Below are 12,899 nucleotides of genomic sequence, written 5' to 3'. Positions count from 1 at the left end.
ATATATAAACTGGCCCGCATTATCCCCTGCAGAAACATAATTAACCTCATTGACAACATGCTGACCAACAGAGCCTTCCAGGTTATAATGGGAAAGGAGACGAGTAGACAGATGAAACTTAACAATGGTCTTCCACAGGGTTCTGTCCTTGCCCCTTTACTTTTCAGCCTCTATATTGCTGACATGCCTGAAACCGAATCTCGGAAGTTTGGATATGCTGACGACTGGACCCTTGCAACAAGTCACCAATCTTTAGAAACTACAGAAATCACTCTCACGAATGACTTATCCATCCTCAGCGAATACCTTAAGAAATGGAGACTACAGCCAAGTACTACAAAAACTGAAGTATCAGCTTTTCATCTAAACAACAAGTTGGCAAACAGAGAATTACGAGTGTATTTTAATAACAAGCTGTTAAAACACAATAAATACCCGAAATACCTTGGGGTTACTCTAGACAGAACGCTCACATTCAGAGAACACCTGACGAAAACAGCAGCAAAATTGAAAACACGCAACAATATAATACAGAAACTCTGCGGCACTACATGGGGGTCCACAGCATCAACATTAAGATCCTCTGCTCTTGGCCTGATATATCCGGTGGCAGAATACTGTGCTCCAGTGTGGCTAAATAGCAGGCATACCCACCTGGTCGACACCCAACTAAACCGTACTATGCGTATGATAACAGGCACAATTAAGCCCACCCCTACAATGTGGCTACCTACCCTTAGTAATATAGCACCACCCAACCTACGCCGCGAACATGCATTGGTTAAAGAATATAACAAAATAATGGACAGTCGCCAGCTTCTAGTCCACAACGACATCCCCGATATTCTTGGAAACTGTCTCCGATCCAGGTTACCCCCTCTACAATCTGCTCAAGCGCTGCAGCAATCCAACTTTGACTTAAATACTCGATGGAGAGAAGATTGGGAAAGTAGGACAGATCCGCATTACCATAGTCTACCGGACATCATAGGGAAACCTGGCGAATTTGAACGTCCCCGTAAGATTTGGGCAGCCCTTAATCGAATTCGAAAAAACTGTGGAAGATGCGCCGCAGATGGGGTAAACTCCTCTCGCCTTCTTGTGACTGCGGCGCTGCAAGGCAGACAATCAGTCACATTGTTCAGGACTGCCCACGCAGAGCATACACAGGCGACCCTATAGACTTTGTAATGGCAACCGAAGGGTCAATCGAATATATAAAAAAATTGGACATCTGTTTGTGATGCATTGTATAATGCATAAATCTAAATATATTCTGTGATATACTTAAGCCATACGCTAAATAAAATAATCAGTAGTAATTGCACAAGAGCTCTGAAATTATTGAATTTTTCCCGAGTGACACTTTGACAGTTTTAATTTCACGAGCCGAAGGCGAGTGAAATTATGTCAAAGTGTCACAAGAGCAAAAATTCTATAATAATTTCAGAGGTCGAGTGCAATTTGTTGCGATTATTTCATGAATAAAACTGTTCAAAACCAAAATTTTATTGTAATTTATTTATGTAAGTACCATTAAACACACAGTTTTTATAAATATTTGACGATTGAAAGTCATCACTTTTATAATTTTTAAAACATTAATTGTCATTAATGTCACTGAATGTATTTTTTCGTAACAACGAAGGGCATCTGACGTAATATACTTAACGACGGGAGATTATCAAAAATTATCGATTTAATTCAGATTTCTGTAGCTTTCTATTGGTCAGAATCTCCTATGAATGAAATAATCGCGCTAATTTCATTAAAACATGAACATAATAAGCTAAATTTGAAATAAATTAGTAAATAATACCTAAATATTAGTTTATTGCATGTATTATAATATATTATAATGCCATTTACAAGGTATTTTACTTTCGCGCACGCCGTGCGGGAAAATTTACTTTTACGCACGCCGTGCGGGAAAGTGCAACTTTCGGAAACGAAATGCGTGCGTGAAAGTGGCTCTTTTAGCACGGCCGTAGGAAAAAAATTTTACTATAAAACCAAATTTTTTCAAAAATAAGCACTTTAAACCGGTCAAATTACAAATCGGATAAACATACATACATACATAGTAAATGGTAAAGAGGTACCGATTATTTTTTTTAGGGTGCTAAATAGAGGGAGATTTTCACGATTTTTTTTACAAAAGAAAGGGGGAAAACTTTATTTTGAGCGTAACCCGCTTAGCTTTGTTGCAAGAAACTTTTATAACAAAAAAAAATAAATCTTTTTTAAAACAATTTAAAAAAAAATTAAGCTTTTCCCGAAATTTTTTTATACGTTCTGTAAGTTTGCCCGATTCAAAGAGCTTATTGAAAAAAAAAACAGGTTTTATAGTAAAAAAAATTTTTCTAAAAATTTTGGAAAATGCCCATTTTTCAAAATAACTTAAAAAGTGTTAGTGATACGAAAAATCTTAAACAGTAAAATATGTAGGGCTTGTTTTTATAAATATGCCAGTTTCATTTTGATTTTCTGTAAGACAAAAATTGGTTAAGTTATGGATGTTCAAAATTTGAATACACTCGTGATGAGTGACTTGTTCAAGTCATTTTAACTATAACCCTTTCAAAAATAAGCACCTTAAACTGGTGAGACAGATCATATAAAAAATATATAAGTTAATTGTTTGTAAATCGGTAACGATTAAATTTAGTTAGAGTACTAAACACGGGGAGATTTTCATGATTTATTTTTACCAAAAAAGTGGGCCTTTTTATTTTGAGCGTAACTCGCTTAGTTTTAATGCTACAGCTTTTATAAAAAATAAAAATAAAGCTTTTTAAATCACTTTAAAAACGTTTCAATGGGTTTTTCCCGAAAAGTGTGTTATTTTTTGGTTGTTTCACGTTGAATAATTTGATTTGGAATTTGACGAATAAAAATGTGTTTTTCATCAGCTACAACTTTGCATTTGCTGGATCTGTAGACTTGCCGTATACACAACTTTTTTCGTTTTTTTCTATGCTACTACTGCTTTCTATGCTTTCTAAGTTTTTGCTAAGAATATTTTTTTCGATGAAATACCGAAAAACAAATAGATTTTGAGTTATTTACGAAAAACCGCCGAAAAACGTGGTTTTTCTGTCGAAAATAAACATTTTCAATCGCAAATAACTCGAAGAGTCTTGACTTACTTAAAAAACTCTGTAGAACAAAAGTTGCTTAGAATTAGTCAACTTGTTCATTTACGGACTTTTACTGTAAAAGCAACCAACGGCACAGGTTCAACTTTGAAGAACAGGGTAAGTAGAGCATAAAGCCAAATTTTCACGAAATTCGGGGTCGACCCCGAAAATTACACGGTATCGCCGTGTTTTCCGTTCATTTACTGGGCTATTTATATCCTGGGCTATGTATATGTTGTATACTAACAAGCTTATTTATTGATTTGTCTTATCCAGGTTTCAAAACAGCTTGTCAGGTTGTAGGAAACATTTTTGAAGTTATACTTCGTTACGATCGGGAGTGAAATTTTATCACATGCCGGGAGCATGCGCACACAGACAGTATACATTTCGTTGCTAATCTTTCAAGATGTATGTATCAGCTCTGTCAGCGCAAATAAGTAATATTATATCATATAAAAGGATATATTATATTACTGTTAATGTTAATGTGTATTAAGTAAATGTATTATTTATTATAATCTTTGTGTCTTTGGGTTTGTTTTCCTCGGGAATAAGATATTTTATAATAATAGTAAGTATATTTAAAAGTATTTTTGTATACTTCACTTGATCATTATATGAGACATCTTGTAACCTGTCAAAGCAGAAGGGATATAGCTCAGTGGTAGAGCGTGGGACCGGAGACCAAGAGTTCCCGGGTTCAAATCCCGGACGATTCATATTTTTTTTTTATAATTTTGGTATCCTTTTAATAAATTTTTTTAAAAGTGATAGGTAAAGAGAGTTAGTTTAATATTTAAATAAAATACAAATAACCTGTGAAGTATATTAATTTCGTTGAGATCATAATAATAGAAGTATAACTTCTTACGTCCGTACAAGGTACACACACATTCTTTTTTTTTTTCTACGGCGTACAGATTCTTTGTAAATATTTTACGTTTCCCCCCTACGGGGGTGGTTTTAGGGGGAAGTTCAGGGGTAGAGGTAGCAAATTTTTTAGCATGTTTTTGGGATCCGAAAATTTATTTTCTCTTCGCCAAAAATTACCGATAATAATTATTACTGATTTTACCTGTCCTGTAAAAACAGTTTAATTTACCATACTTACAAAAAAAATCCATTACGTTTTTTATAAGGTCCGCATGTAACCCAATAATAAAATTATTCTGTTAGTAATTACTCTAAATAGTAAAAAAATGTTGGTATAATAATTATTAATGTTGTTATAATTAATCAAATTAGTGTTCGTGTAGTAATTTGCATTGTTATTCTATTTACATTACAACATAAAATATAAACACACATAATTGTTTTTTCTAACGTATAATATTTTCCATGCCAGGGTAAAACTTGAATAATGAAGAAACACTAGGTTCGTTTTTGTTTTAAATAAATAATAAAATTTCGTTTCAGTGCATCCTCGACCGGCGAAAATATTTCCAGCGCTACGAAATGTGGATGAATTTAATTTGTACCTGTCTCTCATTAACAGTAGCCATAACACTGGACGACTATTCCGGAAATGCAGGAAAAACCGGTAAGTACAGCAGTTCCGGACTAACTCTCTACACGAAAACTAAATTGTAGACAGAAGAGACACGAAAAACGTTTGTGGTCTGTATGTGTGTATGCGGTAATAGAATTATATGCAAATTGGGAGAGGGTAGTTTTGTGGAATATTTTCAGCATATTACTGACCGAACAGAGTCTCATAATTTTGATGTTTACTAGGGCGGTTCGATAAGTCCTTAGTCTACAAAAGAAAAACATAGTCTCCTTTTAGCTCGAATTTATAGTTTCTCGAGATTTGCAATGTTGGCTTTCGTGGCGGTGATCACCTCCTTATTTTTCGTTTTTTAAATTTGCAAACAAAAAGAAGTCACACCAAATATGAAGAATAATGTGGATGGGACAATTTTGCATAGCCCAATTTGACTAAATTGGCCATGCTGAATTTGGAGGCCCATGCTTTGTTATGATGAGAAGGCCCTTTTTGCTTCGCCAAATAGGGTAATTTTTTTCTGAAATGCGGCGTAGAATCGGTCAAATAATTCGTTAAAGTATATACATGTGATAGTTTTGCCCTTTTCTAGGTAGATATAAGTTGTTTGTTAGGTTGGCTCATTTGAGTAACAAAATACTAATTTTTAAAGGGGATTATATAAGGTAGATAGAGGCTCGGGTCAAGAAAATCTTTAATGGAACGGTATTATAAAAAAACTTTTGTACAATCTAAAATATACCCCAAAATTACTCGCACTTAGAAAATGCGTAAAAACGCGATTTTTACAAAAATGGCCATTTTAAATCTGCTGTATCTCCGCTTCTGCTGAACGGATTTTAACTCACAAAATCTCCTTTTGTAGGTCTTTTTAATACCATTCAGATGTCTTGCAGCGAATTAAAATCGGATTAAAATTTGATTTTTGTAGAATTTTTAAAAATGGAAATTTTTTGAAATTTATTACGTTACTTAAAATGCTCCCAAAAATTAGCATTAATAACTAGGACTTGAAATTTTTACTGAAAAAACTACTTAAAATTACTAAAAAACGGAGTTTGGTGAGTTAAAATCGGTTAACTGGGAGCCGAATTAGATTCTGTCAAATATAGGGTAAAAGCGACATTTTTTGGTTCTTACGGGCCCTATCTAGGGCCCTAATACCCCAGATGGTTGTAACTCTCAGTAAAACGTTTTTTACACAGGTCCAATAACATATAGGTCTGGATCCCGCGTATGAAAAAAAGTTGAGTAATAGCAAGCTGAAAAGTTGTTAACAGCTTAAGGGTGTCTAGTCGGATAAACTTTGATATATGGGAACACTGGAACAGGGGAAGTTTTAATTGTGGAACAGGTTAAAAATTTGGAACGGTCAGACCACGATAACGGCACATGTATTTTGTCCGACAGAACAGACTTAAACTCTTCGAACAGAGATTAAACTCTCATGCAAAAATCAGACTGCTATTTATCACCAAATGGGCGTTTTAATGAGTGGAACCTGTAGAATGTGTCAAATGACAGGAATTATGACAGGTGATAAATAGCAGTCTGATTTTTGCATGATAGTTTAATCTCTGTTCGGAGAGTTTAAGTCTGTTCTGTCGGACAAAATAAATGTACCGTTTTCGTGGTGTGACGGTTCCAAATTTTTAACCTGTTCCACAATTAAAACTGCCCCTATTCCAGTGTTCCCATATATCAAAGTTTATCCGACTAGACACCCTTAAGCTATTAACAAATTTTCAGCTTGCTATTAATCAACTTTTTTTTCATACGCGGGATCCAGACCTAATACTAAAATTTGAAAAAAATCCGAGGCTACCCCCCAGAAAATTCACCTAAAAGTAGAAAAATTATGCTCAATAATAACGATAATTGCATTTATTACAACGCAAGAGGCCCTAAGAGGTACTTTTCTATCCCGATTATACCCCGGTTAGCTAACCCAGGTTTAACCGGAACATAAAGTATCGGCCCTTATGCCTCGGTTTCCTCGAAAGCGGCACCGACAAACTGCAAGCGTAACAGTGCGATGAATGACGTCATAAAAAAATATATCAAGCAAAATAATAGCGCTATTCTTGTTCTCATGATCATTTTTCAGTGCGTCACAGTTTTTCGATTTCTCTCTAATGCATTAAGTTAGATGAGACGGAAAAAGCGGTAGCTCCTTGATTAAACACAAAAATAATGCAGCATTACAATGGTTATATACGTAAGATGTCTATTCCTAACCTACGTTTGATTCGTTGATATTTAGAATGTGCGTTTTTTCTAGACAATCAAATACTCGTATTACGAACATTTGACGAAAACTTCGTCCATTTTGGCCATTTTTTAGAAGTGTCAAAGAGTCAAGTGACGGTTATTATTCAGGTCAGTATTTTGTGTACCTGTCATTTTGAAATTCGAATTCGACTTCCCTTGTGTTTCACAACGTTTTTGTGCATTATTTTGTGTTTTGGTTTAGAATTTAGTTCGTTAAAAGTTAGTCATTGGCGTGAGGAGACTAGAGACATTCGAGATGTACCGAAGAGTGCTAAAAATCTCATGAGTAGATAGAATAGCCAACGTGGAGGTAATGAGACTTACGCATAGGGAACGAGAAGAACTAACAAATAAGGAGAAAACTGAGATATATGGGACATGTAATGAGAGATGTATATCTAATACTCCAGGTCATTATGCAAAAAAAAAGATCCATAGTAAGGAAACGTAACTCATGGCTGAAGAACCTTAGGAACTGGTTTGGATGTAATAACAATGAATTATTTAGAGCCGCGGTTTCAGAAATAAAGATCTCTCTGATGATTGCCAACTTTTGAAGCGGAGACAGCACCTAGAGAAGAAGATAATAACACAGTTTATGGATAGTTTTGTGTCATTTTTTAATGTTTCCATATTTATAAATTTAATTAACAATATTGTTTACTTTTTAATTTAATTCCCCTTTATAAAAAGTACCTACATGTTAACATATTGTGTAAAAATCAAATCTACTAAATTACTAATTAGTTTAATTCCACAAGCTTTTCACCTATGGCGAAGTACGATTCTGGCATATGTCAGATTCGTCAATAATTACATGAAATAAGTCTCGACACACCCAATATAGTATGTGACGTCATAATTAATGACGCACTGAAAAATGATCATGAGAACAAGTATAGTTTCCAAGGATGTGTTGGAAGCCACCGCTTGCTGAGTTTGCACATTTCATTGCCGCAGTGAAAAGCCTTGAATTTTTCACCGTAATCTGACGTAATTCATCGCAGTGTTACGGTCGCAGTTAGTCGGTGCCGCTTTCGAGGAAACCCAGGCTTAAGTCTTTTGACAGTGTATTAGGGAGCTTTGTTCAAATTTTTAAAAGTGAGAATCGAGAGTCCCCGCGTGCTCTGGAAGTTAAAGGAAATCAGAAACTAATGTATTCAGACTTTTAGGTAATAAGTTCTATTCATAACAGCAGTGATAATATCAGTTGAAAAGTCCACTCCTGCATTAGTGGCAGTTTCTAGAAATAAATCCTGAGAATTTTTGATATGTTGGATATTTCCGTCTACCGTAATCAAGTCTCATAGCGTAATGAAATTGTCAGCATTTTGAACGATAGATAATAGGAAGCATTTTACTCCTGTATTACAATAATGAACATAACTAGTCTCTTTATAGCTCGATACACGTGACCCAGCGGTGCTCCAAATTCTTTAATCCATCTGAAAGGGAATACGTTTTCGAGAGGTCGGCAAAGCAGGTTTCCGAAGCAGCGATGACGTCCTCATTTGACTTTTACAATTATTCCCAACTGTACGACAAATCGACGACAATTTATGCGCGACGAATGCATTTTGTAAGTTTGGAAATAAAAAGAAATCACAAGGGACCAAATCTGGCGAATACAGTGGATGGGGCAATAGTTAGTAGCCCAATTCGATCACTTTGGCCATGTCAAAGGCAGATGTGTGAGCCACTGCATTGTCATAGTGGAAGAGAACTTATTTGTTCGCCAAATATGGTAATTTTTTATGCAATTCGGCATTGAATGGGCCAAATAGTTCGGCAGAGCAGAGCCTTGAGATTGCTTTGCAATTAACTAGATAGTTAATAGAGATATTGTACTTTTCTCTCAATTCGACTACTTGGTTTTGGATGTTTAGGTGTTCTTAAAATTGTGTGAACTAATGCCCGGTTGTACCAACAGATCTTAAACTTAATCCATTTGGTTCCACTGTACTCGTCCGAGTACAGCAGCAAAAATGGCCTAGTAGTGACACATCTTGCAAAAGAGTGGTATTCCATGTATATATCCGATTCTATTAGGAAGTGTTCTAATAGATTTTCACAAATTATACCCTCGGAGGCGCTCCTCTTCCTAACCTGTGACGGAGTAATTAGAAGCTAACCTCCATATTTCTGTTGAATCATTGAAGTGTTGCTATTTTGTGGTTTTGATATTATTTATCGTTTTTTTAACTCTTATTGTTGGAAGGGTAAGTACTGGTAATGTTTACTTGTACAGTGTAAGAATTTTTTTATTATTGTTGTTTTTATGTTACAAAATAGACATGTACTCATTTGAGTACAGTGGGTTTATGTGAGATCAAATATGTTTATTTGGTTTTTTATTCTTTCATGTTCAATATTTGTATTGGAATTGATTTTCAAGAATTGGGGCCTACGAGTCCCATAGGATTTTATGGAAAACATAAAACACCCACTTTAACTTCAAATGACATAGCTAGTTTCACTCATAAGATGTATCGGCGGTAGTTATTCCTCCTAAGGTTGACTATCAAACGGACAATGAGGACATAGATAAGGATAATCTTCAGACCCAAAGCTTTCCGAATGATATACCCGGAGAAATAGTTCATTACATGGGTAATGACTCTGACAACGACAAAAAAGACAATCTTCCCCTTGCCATTAGAAAAGAAAATTTATTGAAGGGTCAAAATAAAACCAAAAAATCTGCCTGGACTGAAGAAATTACTGATATTAGTATGACACCTACAACAGGTTACAAGGGTCGTCTGGATGATAGGAAAGAGTAAATCCGAGGTAAATCTCGTATCGAACTATTTCAAGAAATTTCTTGACTATGAAATTATTGAATACTTATATTACAGAACAGTCAAGTAAATATGCCGCTCAAAATAATAATCATCACTTTATGTAACGCAGGAAGAGATAAAGATATAAAAATGCCAAGTTTCTTGTAAAAGGTATATATTAAAATACCCTAAATAAGGGTCAAAATACAAAACGTTTTCGGATTAAGGAATCCATCATCAGTGTTTAAAAGCCCTAAAATTAAGTATAACCTAATTAAATGAGATAAAAGTTAAAATTGACAGAGGTTTTCAAGAACAAGAGGTCATACTTACAAAATTTGCATGCCTGAGCCACCAAAATGTATAGGGTAAAAACCCTTTAAATGTAAATAATAAAGATGTTTTACATATTTATATAAAATTCATCGGATGTAATAGATAAACCTGGATGTTACCCAGGGCAACACAGGACTCTCCCCACGTGGTTGGAACTTTTTTTTGGTGAAAACCTCACATATTGGATTTCAATGGCCAACTGACAAGTGAATTAAAGAGCAACCCGAAATGACACCAAGAACTGTCAATGCAACCTAGTTGTAATATTACTTCAGCCACAACGTTAAAGATTAATTTAAATGTTTTAAGATAAAAAACAGTATCAAATTTACAAATAGTAAAAATAAAAGATGTTCACAAAATATGAAAGATTTTTTCCCTAGAAATAATGCATTAATTAAGTATTCAAAATAGGGAAATGAAATGTTTACGTTACAGGAAGTTATGCAGTCAACAATACCAATAGGTGTTGTATTAGTGGTATAAAATTGTCAATACGATTAGACAAATAATGGTAAAGGCCTTATACTAGGAACACAAAATAGTATGTAATGTGTACATATGTGTACGATTTTAAGAGTATTGATGAAATGATAATTGTTTAATGACTGATAACTTTCTTGGTAGTCGACCCAACATAAATTGTATAAAGATAGAAAAAGTGATATGATAATTGTAAAAATACTGTTTTGTTTTTATCTGATATTTATCTGAAAATGAGACTAAAGTAACTTGATGAAAGTGAGTCCTCCAGAGACCTGACATCAAATTGGTTAAAAATGAAATGGTTGTAAAATATGGGGGGGAGTAGGACGGTATGAGAAGTCTGACATAGTATGTTGTGATATTGGACCATGGAAGATGTGTAGTGTGTTGTTATGAAATAAGAGTTATCTAATCTATAAGCTATGAGATGAGGCTAAGAAAAAAGGTGGCTGGAATGAGACTCAATTCTGATGGATGTGGTTGTATATGTGATGTAGGAGCTGAATTTTGGAAAATTAAAGCTAATGTAAAATAATGAGGATGTAAGAGGATGAGGTACAAATGAGTATTAAAGAGTTAAAGTAAGATGTTGCTTATCGACAATTGGGAGTGAAATAGATGTATGTGGTAGTCATGAATGGTGTAGCAGAGAAGAGGAAATTGTATCTGATGTGGTTTATGAAAAAAGTTGACGGTGTAAGGGTTGAAAATCTCGGTTAAATGACACATGGCGATTGACACAATTAGGACTTCTTTGCTTCTCTTTAACTATTTCTAAGTCTTCATACAGGTCCAATTTTAGGAAGTTTTTTTGTGAAATATTATGAAATAACGAGACATCTTCTGGGATATTAAGGGTATGTTTGTTTTTTACAAGATGTTGAGAGAAGGTAGAAGTGTTTTCTCTTTTGGTGTGCTCTAAGGAGCGTGAAGATAAGGATCTACAGGTCCTACCTATATATGTAGCGTCACAATCAGAACATTGTAATCTATACACACCACTACGATCCATGTAGTTGATAGGGTCTTTGGAATTGGTAAGACACTGTCCCAGATTGTTGGGCACTTTGAAAGAAATATGAGTATTATCAACTGCTCTTTTAAGAATATATCTAATGTCTCCAGAAAGACGTTCATGAAGATATGGTAAGGAAGCATATGAGGGTTTTAAGGTCAAGTCTCTAGGGAAAGCAGTCTCTCTCAAGACTCTAAGGTGTCTCTTTTGAATAAGTTTGTAGACAATATTAGGATCGTAACCGTTGTTGAACGGTTCCTAATATTGTCTACAAACTTATTCAAAAGAGACACCTTAGAGTCTTGAGAGAGACTGCTTTCCCTAGAGACTTGACCTTAAAACCCTCATATGCTTCCTTACCATATCTTCATGAACGTCTTTCTGGAGACATTAGATATATTCTTAAAAGAGCAGTTGATAATACTCATATTTCTTTCAAAGTGCCCAACAATCTGGGACAGTGTCTTACCAATTCCAAAGACCCTATCAACTACATGGATCGTAGTGGTGTGTATAGATTACAATGTTCTGATTGTGACGCTACATATATAGGTAGGACCTGTAGATCCTTATCTTCACGCTCCTTAGAGCACACCAAAAGAGAAAACACTTCTACCTTCTCTCAACATCTTGTAAAAAACAAACATACCCTTAATATCCCAGAAGATGTCTCGTTATTACATAATATTTCACAAAAAACTTCCTAAAATTGGACCTGTATGAAGACTTAGAAATAGTTAAAGAGAAGCAAAGAAGTCCTAATTGTGTCAATCGCCATGTGTCATTTAACCGAGATTTTCAACCCTTACACCGTCAACTTTTTTCATAAACCACATCAGATACAATTTCCTCTTCTCTGCTACACCATTCATGACTACCACATACATCTATTTCACTCCCAATTGTCGATAAGCAACATCTTGCTTTAACTCTTTAATACTCATTTGTACCTCATCCTCTTACATCCTCATTATTTTACATTAGCTTTAATTTTCCAAAATTCAGCTCCTACATCACACATACAACCACATCCATCAGAATTGAGTCTCATTCCAGCCACCTTTTTTCTTAGCCTCATCTCATAGCTTATAGATTAGATAACTCTTATTTCATAACAACACACTACACATCTTCCATGGTCCAATATCACAACATACTATGTCAGACTTCTCATACCGTCCTACTCCCCCCCATATTTTACAACCATTTCATTTTTAACCAATTTGATGTCAGGTCTCTGGAGGACTCAGTTTCATCAAGTTACTTTAGTCTCATTTTCAGATAAATATCAGATAAAAACAAAACAGTATTTTTACAATTATCATATCACTTTTTCTATCTTTATACAATTTATGTTGGGT

General features: G+C 34.7%; 1 protein-coding gene across 4 annotated transcripts in view; it reads left to right on the top strand.

Annotated features, from left to right (window-relative positions):
- Positions 1-12,899, top strand: part of LOC126884982 (transient receptor potential channel pyrexia-like) — a 242,069-nt gene that overhangs the window by 117,197 nt on the left and 111,973 nt on the right. For all 4 annotated transcript variants that reach the window (XM_050651366.1, XM_050651367.1, XM_050651365.1 and 1 more), the window contains one exon: positions 4,560-4,683. In XM_050651366.1, coding sequence (XP_050507323.1) covers positions 4,560-4,683 — 124 coding nt within the window. The remainder of the gene's footprint in view (positions 1-4,559; positions 4,684-12,899) is intronic.

The sequence above is a fragment of the Diabrotica virgifera genome, chromosome 5 (genome assembly GCF_917563875.1).
Source record: "Diabrotica virgifera virgifera chromosome 5, PGI_DIABVI_V3a".
NCBI lineage: Eukaryota > Metazoa > Arthropoda > Insecta > Coleoptera > Chrysomelidae > Diabrotica > Diabrotica virgifera.
The sequence above is the reverse complement of the archived record's forward strand: the minus strand, read 5'-3'. Positions and strand labels throughout refer to the sequence as shown.